The sequence below is a fragment of the Acanthochromis polyacanthus genome, chromosome 2 (genome assembly GCF_021347895.1).
Source record: "Acanthochromis polyacanthus isolate Apoly-LR-REF ecotype Palm Island chromosome 2, KAUST_Apoly_ChrSc, whole genome shotgun sequence".
Taxonomy (NCBI): Eukaryota; Metazoa; Chordata; class Actinopteri; family Pomacentridae; genus Acanthochromis; species Acanthochromis polyacanthus.
This window is the reverse complement of record NC_067114.1, coordinates 20,741,429-20,768,729: the sequence shown is the minus strand read 5'-3', so window position 1 is coordinate 20,768,729 and position 27,301 is coordinate 20,741,429. Positions and strand designations below refer to the sequence as shown.

Genomic DNA, 27,301 nt, shown 5'->3' with positions numbered 1-27,301 from the left:
TGTAAGTTGAAATGATCAATGTTCCCATGAACAGTTAGCCATAAAAAGACCAAGAGGTGCATATTGGACTCACATTCACCAGCTGATCAGGATCACAGCTACACATTAATGATAACATTCTGTAACTGCCACGTGTGCAGAAACTATTTGCTGACAAGTTTGCCTGTCAGCCTAAACAATTGATCATTTGTTCTAAATTTGTTTCCACTGACGCCATGTATTAATACCAATAAGTATTCATTTAAACCCAAATCATGATCTTTCCCTAATCCTAACCAAGTCTTTGATATGAACAAACCTACTTAACCTGTTTCTGATCAGAAAACAGTTTGCAAAAGTGATTTGAAACTAGGACAAATTTATTGTACTTTTTATATAAATTTTTTAAAAATGAAATCTCTTTTGTGTTTTCCTCTGCCAGTAATATGTCAGTTTTCACACATGTAGCTCTCTTTGTTGACAAGATATGGGCATAAACAATAACCATATTACATGTTTGTTTCATCATAACTGATAGGAGTACAAAGGTTGTGGAATATAATTTTGAGGGCTTTGCAGAATTTTGTTTGTGATACAAGCTATTCTTTCATTATGAGTTAGATATTTATTAAAGTAGCACATTTACAACCTTCCCTGTCTGCGACTAATTCTTGTCATTGTTTACAGTCTGACAGGAGTGTATACTGTCCTGCCGTGTTGGTGCTTATTAAAGGAGATTATTCAAAGAGAAACTATATCCGGCTTGTCACCCACAGCCCAGATAGTCTGGAGAACGCTGCCCACCAAGAAATCAGGGTTACGTAAATGATACAACTTTGCAGCCCTGACAGGCAGAAAGAATCACCAAATGCCTGAGTGATCTGCACATCTCCTAAAGCGATATGTGACTTGATTCTTTCTGAAGTAATATTGGCAAAAGTGTAGAAATCCTTTTAAAGTGCTCTTTGCAAATGGCAGCTAAAAGAGGACCGGGCTTGGTCAATAAGGAATGTCAATCAATACATGGGTATTTTATAATTTGGACCATATCGCCATCGTGCTAAAATTAATTGATTTCGCTCAAGGTCTCCTCTTTCACCAGCCTCTCATTCTTCTATCTTCTCTGCTCTGCTCTTTCCTCACCCACCCCTCTCCTCCTCCCTCCACAGCACTCTTTTTGTGAATGTGCTGCTCATTGTTCAGCAGTACTTTGAGCCTTACCGTGAGATCTATTTCTGACTCTTAAGCACGCCAGAGGTGGTCAGCGACAGGGAATTTTTATGTTTCATAATAATAATAATAAAGAAAAAAAGTCATTCAGTGAAAAGCCTTTCAGGGTTACTTTGTATGAAAGTCCAACAATCACTGGTGATTCTTATTTCACTCAGAGCTGCTAAATGTAACAGCTCTCCTGGGCTATATGACATAACATTACAGGCCACTTGACATGAGGTGGATGATTGCGATGATGGCTTTGACTCTTTCACCATGTGCATTCCATCTGTTATCTGGTTGACGAGAAACATTTTGTTTGTGAATCCAGGACACGTATGACTACAAGATGGCTATCTCAGGACTGTTTGTTTGTTTTTAAATTATGACTTAATTGGACGTCTCTCAGCTCGGAGAATTAGGTCTTTACATGTGCTCCAGTCACATCTGGTATGAGCCTGACATCCACTAAATGAAGGGGCACATTTTTTTCCCTTCCCACCAGCAGCTAAGACATTCATTTGCAGGTGAGATGAAGCATGGAGGTCAGCAAGGCCGCTGTGACATTCAGAACATTGGCTGGCTCAAAATTGCTCCTCTTCTGTGCTCCCCTCGAGGAGTGATTCTGCTCAACAGACTGGCTCTTCTGCAAAATTGTAATTATGGGAGTCAGTAATGACACTTCAAACTATCTTAATTATTCTGAACAATGGCTAGTCTTACACTGGTGTAATTAAGCCTTTCTGGATACATATGGCGGATGATAATTTGATCCTGGCCCCTCCAACTGTTCATGACTGAATCTCACATCAACACGATTTTATCATAAAACACGCTGCAGCGAATATTTATGAGGTTTTCATAGGAACAGAGAAAAAGATTAAGGATTGTGGTTTTTTTCTTTTTTTGATCTCAACCACAGCTGGAAGCGGAGCCATGGTAGGAACACAAACCTACCAGAACAGCCAATGATCTGCTCCGTTCTGAAGCCTGCCGATGGTTTACTACAAGGCCATGTACTGTCAGAATTTAAACCCATATGATTTATGGTATGGCCGCTCTGGTCTGCTTTCTCTCTTTAGTTCAAACGCTGAGTCTGGCTGCAAAATGCTCAAGGGCACGGGCTAATATGATAAACAGGGAACAGTGGCTGCCGGCTGCGGGGAGGGGGTTGGTCCTTCTGCTCTCTACAGTTTACCCTCACCCTGTGAAAAGCGAGCGATGGCAAAGTGAGGGATGCAGCGTCTACGGAGCCGAGGGGAGGAAGAGAGATGTGAGGAAAGGAGGTCTTTTTCCTCACCAGTTCTCACTGGGGGGAAAAGGAGGCGGAGGAGGAGGAAGTGGAGGAGGACGGCATTGCAGGGATCACCAGTTATGGTGGATTATAATTGCTAAATATAAGAAAATGGCATTTTCCTCTCTTTTAAATGAGTTCCTCTGGGTTTCTTTTTATTCTATTATTTTTAGAAAAGAGAGGGATTTTCTGCAATAAGTAAGAATCATCCACTGAACTAGATGTATTTGGTTTCTTTACAAAATGCCACGTTTGCTGTGGAGGGAAAATACCAGATTACTGTTGAGCATAAAAAAAAATCACTAAACATCACTCTAGTTTAAATTAAAGCCCAAAAATATCCGCTGGAATATTTTACTGTCACGCCAGCAATCAGTTAAGCAGAGTAAGGGTCATATTTTGGAAATGGAGGATATCACATTTTGGAATTAATCTCTGCAATTCAATCTCAACGGCCGATTCAATAAACAGTATTTAAACATTTTATTGGAAGATGGATTTAAGCCTTTCTAGTCAGAAATAGGCAGCAAACTGCATCAGGCTCAGCGAGCTTGTCTGCAGGGGCGGATTGGCTGTGCTTAGAAACGGACATTTAGGACGGACTGTTAGCAGATGGCAGGGTGACAACTTGAGCTACTGGTTCTCGTGTTGACATATCACAGCAGGGTTGCAGCTCAAGGCCGCACATCATCACGTCAAAGTCTGTCTCTCTCAGTTTCCATTAACACTTGGCGGACGACCTGGAAGTGGCTGAAAAATGGTTAAAAAGAGCAAATATAATGTGATGTATTTGATGGACATTACAGTATGAGCACAATATGAATAAATAAGCAATGGAAGGAGTACTCTGATCTTTTGTTTAGCTACCAATACCACAATGTACGAATATTTCTTCAAACTAAAAGTCCTTGATTGAAAATGCTACTTAAATAAAAGAACGGAAATGTAGTCTTGACTGGTATATTAGGAGATTCTTAATACTGATTCATCAGTGTGTATGAAGCATTTTACTGTTGGAGCTGGCAGAGCTGAAGCTAGTTTTAACTGATTTATAATAATCTTGTATCTTGCTGTAGTAATTCAAAGGTCTGCTCCCCTCCAGGGCTCAGAAGATAAATCTGATCAGTCATGAGATGATAAACTCTCATTCTTCCAACTGGGATACCCACAAACCATGGAGCTATCCTTTTCATCATATCTCACAGGTGCTTTATTCTATTGTTCCAGTTTTTCATTACTTTATATTAATCACTTTGTTCCGAATGACTTCATATTATAGCTTTCTGTTTTTGATTTGTTTTGTTTTAATTGATGCTTTGTAAAAAAAATATCCAAATCAGAAAAGGATCAGGACTTAGTATGAGTGGGGGAAAAGCTCAAATGTTTCTGAGGCAAGAAGAAGGAGATTTGGATGAGAATATATCTGTAAATTATAGGTTTGAATGATATCAGTGATGGATTTTTAGACAACAATGGCCAGCAGATCGCAAATGGCATAGCTAAAATTTGGGACGTACACAAGGCTTTCTTGAAATTGGTGAAAACAAGTCATGTCAGAATCAAATGAGTTTTTTAGAACTAATAGGGACTTTACTCCCCCATTCGATAGGTGCTTTTTGTGTCAAAGCAAAGATTACATAAGATGAATAGCTGTCACCTTCTCATTGTATTTTTTTTTTCATATGACATTATTTACACTAGTAACAACATTTGGAGAAGAAATCAGCGAGCATTCCTATGATGTTTGTTCTTTATATTTGCTAGTACTTCTATGTTAAACATGATGGTAGCATGAGGGTTAATGAGATTGGATGGAGAGAAGAGAATTAAAGCTCTCCTGAACAAATAAATCTGGATTCATATTTTGGAATTTTTAGTAATTAAATTTTTTTTAAAGCTATATCTCTTTGGGATATAAACAGTGACAAGAACCACCAAACTCGTGGTTTGTACGGGTTCACAAGAAGCCAAAACAGTGAAGGCATTTGTATCAGTTTTAATATGCTCAAGTATGGCATTGTATTTGCTTATTGCATGTGTTTTTAATGCTGAATTTTAAATAACTATGAATTTCATTATCAAATAAATATATTTAAGTACAATAGTTCTATCTGTATTGTAAGGAGATTGAGATATGGAAATGGGAACACTAGCAAAAAAATATTAATAGCGATGTAGGAAAAATTAAAGTACTTAAGCACAGTATTTCTTAAATGCAAGTAAATTCAGCTTTTTTGTCATTGCAATACAGAGTCATCAAAGTCCATGAGTTCATAATGTGCAAGAAAATCCATTTTGACAGACACACATTCACTACAGGGCTAATCACATTTCACATGTCTTCCCCTGGTGATGGAAACTATTAGCTTGGTCCCAGAGATCATATTATCACCTTAACAGCCCTTTATTTCTAACACTAACCCACCCAGAGTTCAGTCAGCACTTTTCTCTATCTCTAAGTAGGGCACATATGGCCCATTTCTGACCATCATCATTTTTCAGCAGAGCACTGGGCTTTTTTGGTGGGGGTGGGGTAGTTGGCAGAGCAAGAGGCTGAGAGGGGACATCAGGTTGGCAACCTGTGGCCATCCTTCTGATGTTATCCATGCGTATGCTTTCATGAACATAATCCCACAAGGCACACACACACACATACGCGAGTACACAAAGTCGCCCACGTGCATGGGCACACACATACACACTGACACAGAAAGAAAACTTTCAGCCATGCGCATCAAAAGCTGGAGCCTCGGAAAGTTGGCATTTGGACAATATTTGCGAACAAACTGGCAGATGTCAAAAGGCTTTGACGGTGGGGTTTTAGAGAGAAAAAACACTAATACGGATGTGCTGTAGTTACTGTGTGTGTTTCTGAGTGCTCTGTACCCTGGGCTGCCAAAAAATATAGTGCCAGCCGCCATGTGATGAGCATGAGAAGACATGGAAAGTAAACCGTATTCCTTAAAAACAAATGACCTGTTATAACAGGTGCATAATATAAGGCGGAAATGAGGACAGTTGAAATCAGGTACTGACACATCTTAGTTGCTGCATTTATACCACAACTCGACTTCTGATCCACTACTTCTCTGTACAGATCTGAGATGTTCAGGACACTCAAGTTTCATCCCTCTGGCCGACAGAAATCCATCCTAATCCCCCATGTCCCTCTCAGACGCCACTATTACAATTTCTTAATTTATGTGAAAGTCAAGCCACACATTCTCCACATTGCAGCGCCAGTGTCAAGTTGAAAAGGGGCTATCTGGAAGAAGAGGAAAAATGTTGAGACACATGAATGTACAGTGCTTTAACCCCGAGGCCGACGGGGTAATGGCAGGATTAATTACCGCTAAGTTTGACCCAAGGAGAACTGGAGCAGATTATCCCAGACGCTGCAGAGGAAGGCATTAGTGCTGCTCGTCCCTCCGTGGCAGCAGAGAGACAGCCACTTCAACTGCTAGGATGTCACCATGACCTCGCTGACCTGGCCCGTTGCACCAAACCTCACAGAGATAGCATAAAGGAGGCTCACGTGGCAGCAGCGCTTACAGCATGCTAGTGTGTGCGTTTTTTGTCGCCGTCAGATGCCAAGCAGAGCGGCTGTAAGCCGGCTTCTCTCCTCTCAGCAGGCAGGCATCAGAGGAGGAGAATAATATGTAATTACAATAGACAATCTAAAACAAAGCCCTTCACTTTCAATGAGTTCCTCTTGGAGAAGGGAAGGTTACCTCAAGGGGGAATTCTAATGAAGCAGATGGCTGAGTGCTCACAGGGGCAGACACAGACTGTCCTCCTTTTTACAGTCTGCCAACATTTCCAGCATTCTGAGGAGCTTCACCTGTCTCTTGACCGCTCTTTGTGTGCATCTGAGTGAATGTGTGTGTGCAACAGATTTTTACTTATTGACACATCTCACAAGCTGGAGTGAAAAAATAAGAAGAGTAAGCTCACAAATTTGCTGTTGCCTGCATTGTGCATGCATTCAATAAGAATGGTGACAGAATGCTCTACAGAGGTGTGAATGTGACACTGTGAGAGTTTGTGAAGTGCGACTCAGAGAAAGCCGCATGTCATAGAAACAGAAACAGAAACCACTCCAGGCAGGTGTTCCTTATATTTTATTCTATACCATTTTATTTCATCCAGTATGTGTGCTTATCGACAGTTCACTCCTTTCACCGACACACAAACTATGAGCCACGGCTACTTGTGTGTGTGGTTGTTGTGTGGGCCAGCGCAATGTCCCGTCGGTACCCATCAAATCGCACCATACCTGCACAGTTCCCTTATTGCTTTTTCCCATAGTTCCCGTGTTAAATGCAGAAAAAATAGATATCCATTGAGCAATAGCAAATAGCAAATACTGTCCTCCTCAAAAGGTTGCGAGTCCTCATAAGAAGTGTTGAACCAGTCACTGCATTCACGAAACAAAAAGGTAGAGCCTTCAGGTAGAAAGTCTTCGTCTGTAGCATCATGTAATGAAAATGTCCCGCTCCTGCGCCGTACTAAAGTAGAGAGATTATACAATGCAAATGACATGTTTCCTTTAAAAATAATGGACATGTTATGAACTCTGTACATACACACAATTTGGTGAACATTGCTTAATATTATCTGGTATGGTGCTGATATCACTTATAAAGAGACTCTAAAATAAATACACAAATATAAATAGGTCCTATGGAAATATATAAATATGTGTAAGTAAGTACCTTGCCGACATTATGTCCCCAACATCAGATTAAGTGGAATTATAGTACGTACTTCAGCAAATGAAAGATAGCTTCGAGAGGGTGGATTTTTTTTCATGTAAAACCTCATCTCTTCAAACAGAATATAAATGTGCCCTTTCTGTTTCCTCCCCCTCCTACATTAATCCAGAGAAGAGCAGCGTCACCTTTGGCTTCCACACAAGGTTTTAAGTTCAGCTGCAACCAACAGAGAAACATATGTAACATGTATGTTCCAAATCTAAGCTTCTGATTTTATATATTCTTTAGATTGAACAACCAAGTCAGATTTTGTACATGAACAAGATGTATGTATTAATGACTTTTTACTGACAGCAACAAAGAGAGACTCCTGATGGTGTCATTACCCTGAAGGAACTTTAGGTGATCTGTACGAGTCAACTGCACCCTACTGTTGCATTTATTCCTAAACTGGGTCATATTTAGGTTACACTGCCCACTTTGTTGTCATTACTGTCAAGTTATTCCATCTCACTGGAGCAGCAGCAAAAGAGGTCAGTTGTTTTAGACGCTACAATAAACAGCTTTTCCCCACATGTAGCAATCTCCATATCATATTCAGTCAATCTGAGGTACACCGTTGCACCGAACACCTGATTCTGTTGCTTGTGTAAAATAAGTTGAGCGTTTCCGGAAAGGCAGAAGGAATTTGTGGTCATGAATGAATAACGAGGGCCTTGAGTGGGGAAAAAAAGAAAAACAACAGTACAAAAAACCCCCCCAAAAAACATGTGCCTTTGTCTCCCCCGAGAAATTACAGGTTCGATTCCTCTGCTGCTACATCTAATCCTCAATCACAGCAAATGATTTCATTAGCGTGCATCGCTGATTTACCAACCCATATTCATGGGCGAGTAGGGCAGCACAATGGGAGAGGGAGGCTAAGATTAGGCAGCGAAATTGGAAGTGCACCAAACAGAGTCTGAGAATGCTGCGTTACAGAAACAACCATGAATTGGAAATGCTACAGAGGCGCCATGTGGAACGCCACCAAGGCTCTGTGATTGGGGCTGTTGCACTGAAGCAACTCACAAACCTGCTGTCTGCTTCATAACGAGTCGAGCCAGCTGGGGCCAACAGCAGGGCCAGAGCCAAGTGGGGCCTCAGGTAAGGAAAGAGTAACACTTTTGCCAGACAGTTTTAATTTATCTGAAATTTTCCCTCACAAGAATCAGTAGCCCTGACCTAGATTTGATTGGCTTGAAAATGAAAAAGACATTTATGTTTATGCATGATGGTAAACAATAATTTACAGGTGCAGATTTCTGAAAAAACAAGCTGCAAAGCATTAGGACAGAACGCTGGCAGCTGTTGCGATCTTTTAACTGCCCTTCATTGCCATTTTCTCTATTGCTCTCAAACAGACGTTTCCTTCCAGTGTCTAGATGGGTGACACAGGGAGACATAATGAAAATAGTTCTCTGCATGAGCGAGTGAGTCACCGTTGTTTTTCTTTATTCACCTCTCTCAAAAGACACAAAGTTTCAAAGCCTCCTTATCTAATTCCCAGCTGATTCCTCTAAAAAACACTGTCTCTATACTACATTACACTACAGATGCGGCTGCAGCAAATAGTCTGGGAGGATGGAAATAGCAAATCCCCTTGAAGAATAAACATTGCTGTCAGGTGAAAATCTTGTTACTCCAATTTTGTCTATTTTCAAGTCTTTACTCGGAATGAAGGATTACATGGTCTTCTGTAAGCTGAAAATATTTCATGACCCTAAGAATTATGAGCCCCCCTTCTCATTTGCATTACATAATTTCAAAGCTGCATGGCCATCAATCAAAAACTGCTTTTCTTAAGTTCATTAAAATTGGCAGCATTTTTAGATAAAACGACCAAGACAGGAGATTTTGCAGAGAGGCCCGTCCGGATAAAGCCGACAGGACATCATGCAGATTGAGTCAGCTCTTGTACTGACAGTGACGGATCAGTGCTGATACTGTGTACCCACCCACCCACCCGTTCCCTAAACCACTTATCTGTGATAATGGACCAGACCAAGTTCAGGCCAACTAATCAATCCATGTCCAATGTCTATCTGTCCCTAAGCTCTGACCTTTGCCTCCATGTCCCTCCCTCCTTCAACAGCGCCCAGCCTCCACCATTGACCCTGTCAGGTAGCATGGGAAACACTGAAACACACACACACCCAAACACTAGCTGCTACCTTAGCGCCTTTCCTCATATCCTAGCAATCAATAACACGCTGAAAGACATCCACCAGCGCTCTGGAACGATCATAAAGGAATGGGGCAACATGTGACAAGTACCCCGTCAGCCTGAGTACCCCACAGGGTGGCTGCCTGCCTACCTGCCTTCCTCATGGCTGAGTGTCCGACTACATCATTCCCTCAGTGCATCAACGTCTCCTCACATCTGCACCTTCGTCTCACAGACTGGCTTCAAACTGTTCTTCAACTCCATGCTTTTATAGGGTCATATTGTGAGGAAAACTGGAGAATCTTTCCTGATGTGTGAGGCACAGCAGTCTGTCTGCTGTCGTGCAGGGACCCACGGAGGCTTAAACGTCTACACTGTGTGCAGACAATCAATATTCCAGATGTGAAACAGTTCCAGGTGTTTACTTTGTCATTTTAGCTGCAAAGCTCTGTCCCTCTCATCATTTTAATCCTCTCGATGGCGGTCTAAAGAGTCCTGCAACGAGGCGCGAGGCCAATGTAAATATTTCACAGCCTTTCACAATGCTGTTTACTGCAGACGTAGGGAAGGTGAACAGAGTATCATTCTACCTATGAGTAATACAGTCTTTCTGTTTGGAGCTAGAGGACCATGAAAATGCTGTGTGTATCCACATAAACACAATGAATCATTACTGTTTTCACCTTCAGTATTTAAACTAAGTCAAATGGAAATCTATAGCTATTAATGCGAAGTTCTTGCTGTATCCTCTTCCTTCATATTCTGCCTTTTGTCATTCTGTTGTAGAATTCTGCAGCGGAATGATGGGGGCATCACATAATGACGTCTACATTTAGACGTTTAGACACTCAAACAAAAGGCAGGGGAAATACATAACAACATTAATCCGCACATTGCATCTTCATACAGTGTTGCTTAAAATACAATTGCATGGTTTTAGAATAGACAGCAAAGAAGAAAAGTGTTGTTCTTTAATCATAGTGTTTGTGATTGATTTGAAATGGGTGAAAAAAAAAATTCAAAGCAGTTATAAAAACAAAAATCACATGTTAAATCCCTCATCACAAACATGGTGCAGACTACTGGCTGTATGAACTGGTCTGACTGATCTGAAAGGAACAACAGAGTGGAAAGTGAATCAGTCATTGATTTGCTTACCGCAAATTTAACCAAGGATATTTTCAACAGCTTAAATATTGTGGATAAGATATGGTTGAACAGTTTCGCATTTTTGCAAGGAGCAGTCATTGTGTGATCTTGTGGTTCAGTGCATGTCTGTAAATGGGAATCTGTGCACCGGTGTATCATGTCATGTGTATTGCTATATTTCATTACAGAGACTTGACGGAACTGTAATGAGGGGAAGAGCATGGTCACTGTGCACCTCTGTGTGAGTCCATGATAGCTTGTGAGGGTCAAGGGATTACAGACATGTCTTGTTAAATTAGGCTGCTGTGGCTGAGTGCTGTGACTGAGTTTGGGACTCAGCTGTCTGAGTGGAACCTGGGTCTGTCTTGGTGATGAGCTACAAACAAACATGTAGAAGCATGTCGCGGCTCATCTCCTTTGGGGCTTTCCTTCATCTACTGTGTATACAGTTTTCTTAACCACTGTAAGGCTCTCTGAGTGCCTTCACAGATTTTAGATATGCTTAGTTAAAGGGTCTTTTCTCAGGTTTTATTTTTGACAGGCAACATCTAAATGTCATCTATCAGATAAATTGTTGACCTTTGAATTTCTTTGGCCAAGCAAACTTTTGATCCTCTTTGAAACAGTGCCAATTAATAAAGTCAGTCAAACAAATGACACAAGATTGACATTTTGTGGTAGTTTTTTTAAAAAAGAAAAGAGAGAAGAAAACAGCCACAAGGAAATAGTAAGTACATTATATAAGTACATTTATAACACTCTCAAATCTGTAAAAATAGAATCAGGGATTCAAGTTAGGTGCCAGTAATTAGAACCTCCATTAAGACTCTGCTGTTCTCTTTGCTTTTGAAGTGTGTAGTGTCATCGTGCCAAGATCTAAAGCGCTCTCTAAGGCTCTCAGAAAAAAAAGGTTGTTGATGCCTCCAAGTCTGGCAAGGGCTTTAAAAGATCTTCAAATTATGTGAAATAAATCATTCCACTGTAAAACTGTCTACAAGTGGTTTAGATTTCAAACGACTGCCAATCTGTCTAGGAATGGTTGCCCCAGCAAATCTAGCCCAATAGCAGAATGTCTGATGCAAAAAGAAGCCTACAATAACCATAAAATTCCATCACAGGAATAGCAGGTAATTGTTGCTGACAAAATTCTACAATCAAAAAGAAACTGCATAAATGTGACCTGCGCATGAAAAGCTTTTTCCAGCTGGCAAGTGAACATATACATAAAGAGTAGGCCTATTGCAATAATGTGCTCTAGACAGATGAATCAAAGATAGAATTGTCTGGTCACAGTAACAGTATAACATGATTGACCAAAGACACCATTTGGGGAGACAAACCTCATAACAAATGTGAAGCATCGTAGTAGAAATGTCCTGGTATGGGATTGATTCGCTGCCTCAGAGATCGGACAGCTTGCAGTCCTTGACTGAATCATGAATTCTGCTTCATATCAAAGAGTGCTTGAAAGTGACATGTTACGCATTATGTTCAAACGTCATGTATGGAAGGTGAAAGTTAATCAGAAGTGAACCATTTAACAGGAAAGGAATGACTCAAAAAGAATAAATGGAGGGCTATGGGATGGCCAACTCATAGCCCAGATATGAATCCAATTAAAATGTTGAAGTGGGATGAGAAAAAGGGAAGCACGCGCAAGTAATTGATCGTATACTGGTGGACGTTTACACAAACCAAGAATACAAGAGGTTATTTCTGCTAAAAGGGACAATACAAACCTCTGAGGCCAAGGGTGTACTTATTTGTTCTATAGCAGAATTTAGCATCTAATGATATTTCAATTGAATAAATGGTTGAAAAAGCAAATTTTCTTTGTAGTTGCTGTCAAGTATGCCACATTCACCTTCTATAGCATAGCATTACAGAGGATCAAAGTTTTGCTTTCCAATGTCAATAAAAGTCAACAATTTTTAACATTCATTTGCTCCATGTACAGTTCGTAGTGTATATTAAGCTGACGTCTTCTTCTTAAGTAGGGTACAATCTCTCTCACAGGTACAGCAGCAGAGCAGTTGTACAATACTTCATGGGGCATATGCAGTAAATAGAGGACTGTTTTAGGGAGCTTACTGAGTCACATATCCAAATTGCCTCATAAACAATTTATCCTGTAATGGTTCTGTGTCTTTCTAAAGGACACTTTGGCAATAGAAATAGCTGCTGATGAAAATGTTGTCAAAAAAATTAAATCAAGGACCTTTTCAGTTATGGAACAGTCTCTTTACCCCGTGGGGCAGCGTGCCATCAGTGCATCTACCATAGCTACAGTTCTTACTACTTATTTACTTAATAAATGTGCATACATTCAACATCCCAAACTCAGCACTGCCCTTTCATCAGAAGACATACCTAAGTTGACCATATAGCAGCTACAGTAGAAGAAGTAATGCACAAATGAAGTATGCAAGTGGCATATTTCATTTTCCAGCACTTTTTTGGATATTTCAGCTTGCGGAGTGAATGTTTTGCATTTCCTTAGTGACAGAAAATTTAGTTTTTGGGGCTATTATATATTTGACAACTGTTGACTTTAAACTGAGTGCTACGCAATGCATCACACAAGCTGTGGTTAATGGAAATCTTATTTTTTGTGTGTAAAAAGGCAAATTTCCTTTTGATCGGTCGAGGAGAGAGTCTTGCCTTGCATCCGACTGTCCCACTGATTCACACTTATTCTCACTAACACTCACACATTAACAGTTGCACACAGTCAGGAAGGAAAACAACACATGCTTTCTACACACATTAGCGGCATGAGCTTGGAAGACAAAGTGAGCTTGTTAGGACATGGTTGAGGACTCTGCAGAAAGCCACTCACTCACATATTGTTACGTCTCAATATTGAGATGGAGGGTAGCTCGCTGAACCCCTCTCCCCCTGCTTCAAAAAACAGTATTAATACGATAAAGTGGTATAAAATAAGGATCGAAGGGCCAAGAGGAGGTGAATTATTATTATCCCACAGGAAAAGTCTTTTTGGTTTCCTAAAATCTCTTCTCCATCTCTCAAGGTTTTCAAAAGTTTATACAGAGAATAAATAAGTACAATCTAATAGATACATTTAAGGATCAACAATATGTGATCCCAAATGAGATGGTACAAGAGTCAGCCTGTCTTGAAGCATGTTGTAGCTAAAAATTTTGATCTTTTTTTTTAAACACACAAAAAAACCTTTATACATGCAGGTATTAGTGCATAGGTTCCTGCAGAAAAAGAGTATTATTGTGTAGTCCGTTAAATTAGCTTCTCAAACATCACCAGATGAATTTGGCATAGTTATAGAAATAAAGAAAATGAATGTCCTTTAAATGAGGATCATTTTCACACCCTCCTAGTCCCTTGATTAACTTATCATTTAAATATATCTCTATCTATATACAGTATGTATGAATAAAAAAGGACAATGCATAAAACAAATATAGAGTATTCTAGAGCTCTGAGTTACCCGGTAAAATGTCTTTTAAATCACAGTCATTTTAAAAATCTTGGTAAAATGAGAGGAGCAACACAGTGAAGTCTGAAGAGAAAAAAGAATGCCACAGATGGAGATAGTTTGTGTGTGTTTCAGTTCAGAGGAGCACAGGAGGGTGTGATCAATCCTCACAAATTGGAAGGGAGTTTAGAACGGACAGTTTGAGTTTCTAAATCTGGTGAGTAGCCAGCAGAGCCTCTTTGTAGAGACAAGGCTGGGGAGGCCCCTGGGGACTGAGTCTTGTGAGCGTGCCCTGGAGACATCTGGGTTGGAGGAGTCATGTGCCCTGGCACTGTGCTACAGGGTTTGGGCACAAGAGTAGGCGAGGAAAATGGTGAGGAGTAATATCCAGGTTCCACAGAGGAGCGAGGAGTTTGGTGGCCTAAGGCCTGGGCCACCTCCTGGGGCAGAGATGGGTGTGAGCTGGATAAAAGCTTTAGGTCCTCAGAAAAGCGTCCCAGTGGAGAATCTCTCCCTGTTGTGTGTGGCTGGCTGGGAAGCTGTGAAGGAAGAGAGGACTGAGGCATGAGCAAAGAACTGTGGGATCCTGTAGCACTGGAAGGGTCACTATAGTGGAAAGTCCTGCCTGTCACTGGGCTTTGAATAGTGGGACTGGGAGCCACCGGGGTAAGGCAGGGAGAGGCGTTTGCTGAACCATACTGGGCCAGGGAAGCCAAGGCAGACCTCTCCAGTGACATCTGGTGAGGCAAGCAGCCCGACTGGAGGCCTCCCAGAGTAAAATGGCTGAGGGAGGATGGGGAGCCCTCAGCAGGCTGTTGACTGTGCTGTCCTCTACTCGAGGAGGGGGAGCCTTGCGGGGGGGACTGGAAGAGGTTTAAGCCACTGTTAGTCCTACCTCCTCCAGTAAACTGCTGCAGAGGAGCCACAAGAGGAGGCTTGGGAGGTGGCTGATTATGGAGAAGCTGACCAGGCATAGGACTGGATGAACCAGTAGATATGGGACTCTGACAACGAGAAGAACTAATAAGTCCAGCTGTGATTCCACCAGTGGTTCCTGCACCAGTGAAAGCTGTAGACCCTGCTATATGGCTCCCTGCACCACCTCCTACTGTTCTGCCAATATGTCCTCCAATCAACCCTCCTCCTGGCCCACTCGAACTTCCTCCTATATGGCTAGTTGTTGATCCACCAGAAGCCCTTCCCAATGATCCTCCAGGATTCCCTACTGTTATGTCACCAGAAATGCCTCCAAATGTTCCCTCAGAGGCCCCACCAGAAACAATTCCCATTGATCCATCAGAAGCCCTTCCTAGTGATCCTCCTGTAGTTGTCACTACCAGTGATTCTCCAGCCCCTCCCAATGACCCCCCAGAAGCTCTTCCCACTGATCCTCTAGAAGTCCCTCCTATTGATCTCCTGGCTGTATCTGGTATTGACCCACAGGTAACACCCATCGCTGATCCAGTTGATGCCCCGCCTGCTAACCTGCCACAAACAGCACCCACTGATCCCTCAGATATTCCTCTAACTGTTTCCCCTGAAATCCCTCCTACCGATCCACCAGTAGCTCCTGCCAAACCAAAGTGCCCCCCAGGAGTCACTTCCGTCACTCCAGTTGTAAAGTCTTCTCCAGCCCAAGAAGTGTCCCCTCCAGTGGCTCCTTCCATAGAGCCTCCAGCAGCTCCACCTGAAGACCATCCTGTAGCACCACCACAGGCTGCAGCTGCCCCTCCACTTAGTCCTGACCCCATGCTTCCACATATAGATCCTTGGTGGAAGAGGTTTGAGAGAGGTGGGGTGCTGGAGCGGAAAGGCTGTTGATGCTGTGGTTGTGGATGTAGCTGGGCTGTACTAGATGAAGGTGAACCAGACAATGAGTATGGACCAAAGGGGAAGACAGATGCCCCTCCTCCACTGGACCCTGACCCAGCCCCACCAGGTCCAGGTTGGCCTCCACTACCTGATGCATGTTGACTTGAGCCAGTTGCCCCTGAACCTGATGACATGTGCTGTGCTCGAAAAGAGGCTAGCAATGGCATGTCCACCCCGGTGCGCAGCTTAGACGGTGTGCTAGAAGGAGAGTCCCCAGCAGAGCCAGGAGCAGTGGAAGATGGAACAAATGTGTGGAACTTCTTAAGTCGACTGGGAGGCTCTTTAAGGGAACCCAGAACAGACACTGGAGGTCTGAAGAGCGTTGGTGGGAGGTGGGGATGATGTGTCAGGGCGATGGCTACTGAAGTGGTGGCAGCTGCTGCCTGGAGAGGGGCCTGGATGAGTGGGGCCCAGATGACAGGGGTAGGTGAGGGAGGAGTCTGGGGTGGGGCGTTCTGCAAGAGGTGGGCACAGTGAGCCATGTCCCTGTCGTGTTGCACAATCTGCTGGATGATCTCATTCTCCTGGTAGTTGAGCACACCAGAGCTGAGGTCGTGTTGTACCTTGTGCTGCAGGATGGAATTTTTCTTGCCTTTAAAAGCACATGCCAAGAAGAAACACAAAAACAGACACACAGACAAAGAGAGTGACAAGTGAGTGAAGAAAGACATAACAGGAGAGACTGAGCACACAACTTATAGGCAGTTACAACCAGGTTGGCATCTGGGTGTACTCAAGAATCTCCCTATTTTCCAACAACCCTTTCTAAAAGAAGAAGCTAGCACAGAAACATCTCTGAATGAAAAGAATAATGAAAAATGTGTACCCGAAAATCACATTTGTGAAAAGGGAGGTAAAAAGATTTGAGAAAAAGACAGACGGTGGAGATGAATGGATAAAAACACAGCATAAAAGAGCACATAATAAAAGTAACAACAAAGATAGGTGGGAGATAACTATCCAGAGACAGAAGCTCAAGATGCATGACAGACTAAGTTGAAGGCAATGTATGTTCAAGTAGCTCCTACTGAGGCTTTAGGTAATAGGGACAAAACATAAAACAAACATCACGCCAAGCGGTGCGGGTTCAGCCTGGGACACACTGTGAGCGGCATTAAGCTCATATCTACAACATTCTCTTTATTGTTATGTCTTCTGCGCTGTTAATATCAAAGAGAATATCTCAAAAAACTGTGATATACCTGGAATTATTGTTCGAAAATTCAATATGGAGAGAGCAATTTTACTATGTAGAACAAAAGTGAAAGCAAAATCTGAGATTCTGTTTAAGAATAGATTATTTCATAACTTTCCCTTCAGAAGTGCCTAGCGGTGTGTGTTCCATCACTTTCCATTCTAGGAACACATGTACGCTGAAGTCCCTAAGAGATATGCACAAGGTCAAAGAGACAAGTTCGAGTTGCGTCACTATGACAGGCTTACTAAGAGCTGACCAACCCTCCTCAGGAAATGTGCACAACCCCAACCTTAAAGTCCATTAGTCATTGTTGAATGGATGCACTAGCAGTGACAGTGTTAATTCACATGAGTGCCATTTTCAATTTGGTGTTAACAAAAGGCTGTGAAATTCGAAGATATTGTAAATGCAATTAGGTCCAGATCAATCTCTCCATTTTCTATTATGACTGGTGGCAGATTAGTTGAGGTGTTTCTGTGAGGTATTGTATCTACATCAAGCCTGACCTGGCACCACCTGACCCTTAATCACCTACACACCTCAGATTAGATGGTGCAAAGTCCATCAAGAACGTAATTCATTTGGGGATCAGTGCGGAGTGAGTTACTTTATTAGGGAAGAAGGATGTACATGAGAATCAAGCCCAGGAGAAAGGACATACACTAGAGACCATTTCACAGAAACATTACTATCAGCCCACCACATCTTTTCAAAGCAGCCATTTTCTACAAAGAGACCCCCTAAAGCAATATCTCTATCTTCCATTCTAAACATAGCTGAGGATAAAACAGAGCATGCAGCGATGGCTGAGTGATGATACAGGCGTGCCTTTCATTGTGAATTTTTCATCTGCCCAGGCTGAGCCTGGGAACAGTGATGGAGAGAATATCAATTGCATGTGTAACAGAAGTCACACAGGGATTTAAAAACGAGAGCTGTATCTGCATGTCTATATGCAGATGACTTTGAAAGTAATTTCAGTCACTGAGTATCAGTGTGAACATTTTTATAGCCCTTAAGTTTTGTCCGAGAGCTCCAGCTCTGGTTTGAAATATTTTTGTTCTCCTGATGCTAACTGTGGCCTTCAAGCAGCATGAATCATACTGCCAATGAATTTGAAATATTTTGCTTTGGTTTCCACACTGACCTGAATGGATGGTATTTCATTCTTAAAAGAAGTGTTTCTCACCAATGCGGTCCAGTCTGTCCAGGGCTACAGTCTCAAAGGCTCTTCTCATCATAGGATACTCCTCCAGTACCTCATTGAAGTTGTCAACTGACAGTGAGTACAGACGACAGTATGTGTCGGCTCGGACACTGGCTGTTCTTCTCCCCCGCGTCAGCAAACAAATTTCTGCAACAAAACAAAGCAGGTAAAAATACAGTTAGTGGAGTAAATCCTGGAGCTCTACTGCTTTTTCACAGAAACTGTTGACAAGGTTTTACCAATACTAGAGCTATAGTATAGCTGTGGCAGACAACCACTTTATTATAAACAGTTTTATTACAGTTATAAAAATTCTAAAAGGTAGCATTTTCTGCTAGAACCAGTTTGTTTCTAACAGTGCCAGACTTGTGAGCAGAACCCATAATCATTATAAAACTCTAAAATGCAGAAACATGTTCCGGTTTTAACTGCTCCTTCACACCAAAGACTTAGATTCCATCATTAGGTTGAAAAAAACAACACAGAAATTAAGCAAAAGACTTGGAAAATCACAGAAGACAAGTGAAGTTGATGATGAAGGAATTCTTCACTTGGTAATCACCAACATCGAGTCAAGTCAAGACCACTTGACATATCACAGTCAAAGTCTACCAACAAAAGATGCCTTCATGAATGTACAGAGGATTTACTTTAGGATGTAAACCACTGCAGAACAGAAAAAAAAGATTTTGACTTTACTAGAAAATGTGCACAAAAAAAAAGCCTGTCCAGTTCTAGAAAAACATTCTTGTCTTTGAACAGATGACACCAAGAGGAACTTGCACCAAAATGAAAGAGAGTCTAGAGAAGGAAACGGACTCACGATTCAAAACATGCAACATCTTCTTTTAAACATGACAGAAACAGTGTAATGGTATGAGCATGTATGGCTATCAGTGGAGCTGAATTTATTGATGCTGTGACTGCAGATAGACATATAAAGATAAATGTTGAGTTCTGCTGCTTTTCACTCGCTGAAGACAAACCTGAAAGCAGAAAGACCCACAAACAAGCAGCAGCTAAAGGATGCTGCAGTAAAGCTCTGGCAAAGCATCTAAAGGGAAGAAACTCAGCATTTGGAGATGCCCATGGGTTCCAACCTTCAGTCATTGACTGCAAATGTATGCATCGAACTTTGAAAATAATCACAATATTTCTAATTATATTTGTTTGTCTCATTACTAGGGCAGTATGGTGGTTGGTGGTTAGCACTGTTGCCTCACAGCTAGAAAATCTGATTCGCTTCCCAGCCTGCGATCTTTCTGTTTGGAGTTTGCACGTTCTCCTTGTGCAGCGTGCAGCTCACACTTCCTCTCACAGTCCAAAGACATGCTGAGGTTAATTGGTGATTCTAAACTGTCTGTAGGTGGGAATGTGAGTGTATTTGACAGTCTGTCTTTCTATACGGCCCAGCGATAGACTGGTAACCACCCCTGTGAGTATCCTGCCTTTCCCTGGGATAGGCTCCAGTCCCCTCTTGACCCTACAGAGGATCAAGTGGTGTACAGATAATGGCTGGATGTCTGATTACTTTTGAGCCTGTGAAAGTGGTGGGACCATGTAAAAAGCTGCTCTAAATCATAACAAAACATACTAATGTAAAGCATATTGATACTATTTAGTCACTGACTATAATATATTAATTTACCTTTGCCTCTTTCAATATTAATCAAAGTAAAAAAAAGACAAAACTGTAGAATTTCTTGACTTTAATATTTCTCCCAACGAATACAGTATGAAAGTAAAGAACAATAAAATCTTTTTTATGAAAAAATAGAGCATGATTGCAGAGTCTGTTTTAATATTTAAAAAGCAACTTTGGAGACCATCAGTGCTCGGGTTAATGTCATTTTCAAAGCTTATGGGTCTGTCAGTCCTCATCTGCCAATCCCGCTCAGGAAAATAATGCTCCATTTAACAAGCTCCACTGCAGTGCATGTGGGTGCAAGTGTGTTTGTACTACATGCAGATGTTGCGTGTGCATACATGCGCTGTTCAAGTGAGATGCGCCTGTGTGAGTGCATGTCTCTGTGCAGGACGAAAGTGTGATTGTGTTGGGATACAAAAATGTGTGTGGATGTCCTGTATGTGTGTGTGTGTGTGTTGTTTTATTCATGATAGTGAGGCAGTGTGGGAGAGTAAGGTATGGTGAAAATACAGGCTGTATATTGTATACTTTATAAACAAATGTATATGAAGGTACTGTATGCATGTATAAAATTCTATATGCTTTACGTGTGGGATTATTCATATGGACAGAGATTAATTTGACTGTGACATACACATATGTTAGTGTGTCGTGTTTCTACACATTCCCTAATGTCTTTTCTAGTCAACTTTCATCTCATCTTCTGCCCTCCCTTCCTGTGTTCACTATCACACTCTGTCTTTCTCAGAAACCCATTTCCAGTTCATTCACTCACACTTGCTTTCATATGTATTCTCCTAGAGAATGCACTTTCCTACCCGCCTTCCCCAGCCTATTGCATAAAATCTGAATTTTAAAAAATCTTCCTTTTAGCCAATCTCTCTCCAGAAATTTCATGCATAGTTTGACTCTTGACTAAAACTGTAATTCTCTCCATTGTCGCTTCACCCTATTTTACCCTTTTAAATGTTGGGCTCTCTTTTTACACTCCTTATACAGCATGGGGCATGTCAAAGCAACACATGTTTAAAAAACGTGCAGCTCTGTCTGTTGTGTGTGTTTTTCTATGTGGGTATGATGACAGTGAGCTGTGTGTGGGTGCGTGATAAAAAATGATGCTGTCAATGATCCAGGGTTTGTTAGGGGCTAGTAGCAATCACAGCTAATCACATCATCCCTTTAAAAAGCAGTGCTCATATGAACATATTAACATAGCCTGCGTATTACATTCGTTTATATCATGACATTCATCAGTCATAGGATGACCTCTATCACACCCAAGAATGTCACGGTTTTGCTGATTTTTACTGCATTCACTGCAGAAAGCTATGTGAAGTACGAAGATACAGCCGCAAGGTCTCATGTCAGCAAGAGCGTTGAAGGTTGTGGGCAGCCCAGTGCTCTTCGTGCAAATATAATCACAATGTTATCGTCATTTGCAATTTCACAATGGACACTAAATACATTACGAGCTGCAGATGGAAAACATTCTGTGTAGTACAGCCATATCGGGCAATTGTAACTGGAGTTAATTAACCTTAAAGAAAAGCACTCTCAGGATGCTTCAAAGTGGCTGTCAAGGAGAGATGCTCTGAAGTATGACACAGGCATCGCTGAGATAATCAGAAATAAACAAGTTATTTTTGCATAATGTGTAAAAGCTCGGTGGTTAGCACTGCTGCCTTGGAGCAAGAAGATCCCCGGTTCAAATCCCGGCCTGGACCTGTAATCTTTCTGCATGGAGTCTGTATGTTCTCCCTGTGCATGAGTGGGTTTTTCTCCAGGTACTCCAGCTTCCTCCCACAGTCCAAAAATATGCTGAGGCTAATTGGCAATTCTAAATTGTCCGTCGGTGTGAATGTGAGTGTACTTGCTTGTCTCTATATGTAGCCCTGTGACAGACTGGTGACATGTCCAGGGTCCAAGAAAAATTAAAGAAAACGAAAGTCAGGGAGCTGTTATTGGGAGCCATATCAGTGCAGTCCTGCTTTCTCTAAGCATGTCAGTGCCACAAGTACTGTAAATGTTGGTGTCAGAATTACAGCACAGCTACTAGTGTGACTCCCATTGCTTCTTAGCAAAGAAAAAAAAAACAAACAAACCATAAAAGTGTATACATATTGACTACAAATTGTAAACGTTATAGGTTCAAGTTAAATGCCAGTTCAGTGTGTAATTTCTAATTTTCTTTATTGGTGTGACTAAACTAGTGAAAGCAGAAAATAAAGCTCATGTTGCAGTTGGAGAAGTGGAGTCTTACAAAATATCTGTGAACAGAGTGAGCGCGTGGTCCCATCTGTTAACATATACTAGCATGCAACATATAAATACCTCTTAAAATGATAAAAAGCTAACAAAGATCACCAAAAAATGCCAGCATTACATGTTTCACTTACTGCATGATGCATTCACTGCACTGCATTAGACTGAACAGAACTTTGTATTCTCCTGACAACTGAGTGTAACGTGGTTATGACTGTGTGCAATGGTTTGAAAACTGAGATAGGGGAACTGATAAAGGGAGAATGCATGATTTGACAGGACCGAGAAAGGCATATGAAGTGCACACGAGGCATAAGACCAACCTCATGTGCAGTGTTACTGTTTGTGAGTCAGAGAGAGCATGGGTGAATGAACAATAGACAAGTTAGCAAAAGAGCTGTGTGGATGTGAAGGACAGACTAAAAACATCGGTGCATGTGTTTGTACGCTCATGTGAGTTGGTGTGTGCTGTAAGTGTGTGCTGGCGGGGCAGCCCTGGCTATAGCTGTGCTGGGGGTCCATTTCCCGCAGTACTGCTCCAGTAATCCCCTCTGGAGAGGAGCATTGCAGCTCTGTATTAAATCCTCTTGTCCCGTGGCTTTCTGGATGAAGCCAACACTGCCAGGATGAGGCAGTGAGCCCTCTGGCCTCATCTAACTGTCTTTTCAAAGAGCAAGCAAAGCCCAGGTACTTAGTGGTGCCATCTGAAGTATAAGTGTGGAGGGAAAAAAAAAGAAATCATGGCCAACTTGGGTCTGTTGCAGCCCACTCTGAGGTAAACAATGAGTGATTAGTGGGCATCTCTCAGTGCTAAGAAGCTAAATGTGGGTGGATGCCCTGAAGCTCAATGCTGTCCTGAATATCAAGATTTTTCAATATTGGGGGCAAATTTAAATGTGATATTAAGAGGAAATGTTGGTTGTTTTTGCTAAATATGGTATTAAATGTATATAATGATTTTTATACAGAAAATGGTACAGTACTCTTAAAAAGGAAGAAAAATTCAAACAAATGAAAGCATAAGATGTCAAAAGCATTCAGAACTAGAATGACAAAAAGCCACTGAAACTACTCCAGATAGCAGCAAAGAAAAAAGTAAAAAGCATTGTATTCGGACAAATAAATTGAATCTTTCTTTCTGACTATCCTTGAACCATTCACACCAGGAATAGATTTTTAAGTTTTTCTATTTTGTCATCAAAACAGTTACAAGTTTTAAATGAAACCCATCATATTAATTTTAAACACAGTGATTTAGAGATCTAAAATGTTCAACATCAGATGAATAAATCATTTTGAAATGTATAATCACATACATGAACTGCAACATAGAAACAAACCAATGAACTGAAATAATTTAGGCGACAGTTGAAACATCTTATATTGAAACTCAATTATTCATATTTTTGTAGTTTTGCTAATCTGTTTTGTGGAATTCATCGACTTCAAAACACTCCCTTTCCAATGTCTGTTTTTCTTTTATGACTCTTGTCTTTGTTTCACAGCATTTTTATTCTGTGTTGTCTTCATGACAGCAGTGTTCCAATTGTCCAACAATTCAGTTGATTACAACACAAATAGCCTCAAAAATTAACAAGCTTACTAGCAGCTACAATGCTATGTTCACGTTACAGAGTCACTGTAATTACCTCTAAGTAGCACAAATGTAAACTCAGTATCCAAGTAGCAATTACAAGTGGAAAAGTAAAAATTTTCATAATATTAAGAAGTATGTAAGTGCGGGCAGAAGCAAGAAAATGTGGCTGCGTCAGACAATTATTTAAATTAATATAGTGCAATATCAAACAAACAGTGTATTATTAAGCTTGACGAATCCAACAAATACAGTTTTAGGAAACTATTTACTTGCCATATATTATGACGTTCTTTGAAGAAATATAGTTGAATAATAAACACAGTATATTGAATTAATGTCTCCTTTTATCGAGCTAAACAAAGTGGCACATTACCCACCGATACCGCTAACAAGCTAGGCTGGCTTTTGGAGCTGGAGTTATTTCTCTGCATCAAAGTGAGGATACAGTGCTATCAGCAGCAGATACAGTTAATTGGCAGCGCTTTCATTCTAAAGATGTTCCTCAGAGAAGGACATGCAACTCTGTGAAGAGTTGAGAACAGTTGCTTGAGCCAACAAGAGCTCGCCTCCAGGCAGCTGGCAGTACAAGCCGGACCATGTGAACTCCACTGAGATAAAAAGTCACATATGTGGGATGAAATAAAAATGCCATTATGTATATTTTACAACTTATGCATACATTTACATGTTCATTTTCTTTTATTTAATATTAGATATATTGGGGCTTTACTGCAGCCAACTCTACAACGCATAAAAAAATGTACTGCTGAGTGACATGTAAACTGCACTGTTTAACTCAAGAATGCTTTCTGAGATACATTCAATTTATTTATGAATGCTGTGCTCCCACTGCTTACTCACATCTTCTGTGACTCATTGCAACACTTCCAAATCCTGCATGAAATCATAGAACAGGCTTAGTTGGTGTAGCTCTGCCTGTATTCTGTAAGGGGTGTGTGCTTTCTCCTCAAACTGACTGCTGCTTCTACAGTTACCCATTTTTGTGTGGTCCTCGCAAACAATGAGCCCAAAATAGTGGACTTTGTTAACTCAAATTAACAGAGCTATAAAATCATCATGATACAAATTAACTGGTTGACTGTGAATGAAATATGTTGTAATATTTTCAGACTGTCTACAAACAGCATTTAAGAAAAAGATAACAAAATCGGTACAGGGTTGCTGCTCTGTAAATACATTCAAAAGGACTAACTCAATAAACATTTCTGTCCAGTCGCCCTGCTGTGTTGTTCAGCTTTGATCAGGCCAAGCATTCCTGTGTTCTCACTGCTGTATTTAATCAAGTTAGTGCCCGAGACACAAGGTTTTTTTAGATTGCCATAATTCATTTCATTTGAACATTCACACTTACAGTACATCATGTATTTGAGGAGCATTTTTTTTTTGTGCAAAATTTGCTCAAACCGTCTGTGCATCTTGACAGCAATCAATAGGTGCTCTGACAACACAAAAAAGAAAAAATATTCTGTCACCTGAGCAGTCACAGATCTGTCAAAAGCTCCTCCATTTGGCATTTTAACCACAAGAGATAATTGGATGGCCTACCTGTCTGTCTAGTTTTGTATCCATCTACCTACACATATCTGTCCCTGCACCCACTCTGCATTGCTGGAATCTTCCAGGCGGCCAGGCAGACATTTTTCTATAGCTACTAAGCAGATAACTTAAGAACCGCAAACAAGATGCAGCCACATTATAGAGCTCTACCTAAACCTACTACATTTTGCACTGCTAAATATGGCAGATGATTGCATCCATCTCTGTTTTTGTGGGTAATTTAGTGCTCTTTGCAGCGTAAACAGATGTATATGTTCGCTGCATGTCTGCATCGGGGGCCCATAGTGCAAGCATTTTGGTCGCAAAAGTGACAAAAAAAATGTGTCAGGTGCAACTAAACATTATCTTTGACTGCACGGGGGTGCCTGGCAGTTGTCATATCTGTGTGTGTGTGTGTGTGTGTGTGTGTGTGTGTGTGTGTGTGTGTGTGTGTGTGTGTGTGTGTGTGTGTGTGTGTGTGTGTGTGTGTGTGTGTGTGGGCAGGCCACAAAGCTAGATAAAATCCCCTGGTCTCCTTATTTCACTCTTGTTAAACACACTTGGCCACACACTTGCCAAAGCAGCCTGCAAAGCAGTAACTAGGTCTAGAGGCTTCTCTGTTCCCAGCCACATAATAACACATCCTGGTGTATGTGAACTGTTTAGGGAACATTGGGAAACTGTAGATAGATAATCTGCATGTGCAGCATTTAGAGGACACCTGCAAATTGTTGTCAGACAAAAACCTGGTTATACTCTCAACCTCTAAACTGTGAGTATCTGCATGCACATCAGTTATGCCACACCACCCACCACTGCAAGTCAATTCTCAACCATTAGGAAACACTAAAATATGATACAACATTATGCATTGCATATATTACAAAGACTGCAGCCAAAGCATGGCAAGGGACAGTGCTTCTGCTGTCAGGACATTGATGCTCTGAACTGAAATGTTTAAAAAAAATAAGCACAACGTCTCCAAGAAACTCATCCAGTAGCTGGCAGAGCTGCCCCCCTCCAGCATTTCAGTGCCAGTCAGCAGCACATTTAAGCAGTATGGAGTCAGAAATGATGATAACATTTACTACTGCTTATGATCTAGGAAAAGAAAGGCTACCTTTTAGTAACTCTAAGTCACAGTTAAACCTTTTGAAAAAGAATGGTTTAAATGTGCCGAACATTTATCTACAATCATTTACATAATGTGACAAAAATGCGTATGGGAAGTGACAAAACAGGCGACTCTTAAAATGTAGTATTTGTAGTGAAAAATTGTACATACACCTAAATTATAGTCATGGAAAAAGTTATTAGACCAGCCTTCTAAACTTCAATTTCTTGTTCATTTTAATGCCTAAATGTGTTGTTGTTTGGACAAAATATAATGATAACAACAAAAACAGCTCATGGAAGTTTTATTTAAGAGCTGATATCTAGACATTTGCCATGGTTTTCTTGATAATAACCAAAATCCCTTAAGTTCTTACATTAATGTTCAGGTTCTCCATCCAGGCTTTAACTGACCTTGCCATGTGGCAAGAGGCATTGTCTTGTTGGAAAATCCAGTCATTGGAGGCAGGAAAGAGTTTTCCAGCTGATGGAAGAAGACTGTTTTCAAGAGTAGCCCTGTACATGACTTGGTTCATTCGCCCTTCAACAAACTGCATTTGCCCTGTTCCACCCAAACTGAAATAACCCCAGATCGTCACTGATCCACACCCACGTTTTACTGTAGGGGCAAGACAGTCTGGTTTGTAGGCTTCTCCAGGCTTCCTCCTGAACAGTAAGTTGGCTGGAGTGGGTATCAACTGAAAATTGAATTCACCACTGAAGATAGCCTTAGCCCAATCGTCAACAATCCAATCCTTGTGATCCCCAGAAAAAAGTAGCCAGGGTTTTCTCTGCCTGTCGTTGATGAAGGGCTCCTTCTGTGCCCTGTGTGACTTCA

General features: G+C 41.2%; 1 protein-coding gene across 1 annotated transcript in view; it reads right to left on the bottom strand.

Annotated features, from left to right (window-relative positions):
• Positions 1-11,219: 11,219 nt before the first annotated feature.
• hcn4 (hyperpolarization activated cyclic nucleotide-gated potassium channel 4) overlaps positions 11,220-27,301 on the bottom strand; it is a 77,809-nt gene continuing 61,727 nt past the window's right edge. The window contains exons 7-8 of the mRNA XM_022213439.2: positions 18,269-18,433; positions 11,220-16,473 (exon numbers count right to left, since the gene is read on the bottom strand). Of these exons, the coding sequence (XP_022069131.1) occupies positions 14,177-16,473; positions 18,269-18,433 (2,462 nt within the window). The 3' untranslated portion in view covers positions 11,220-14,176. The remainder of the gene's footprint in view (positions 16,474-18,268; positions 18,434-27,301) is intronic.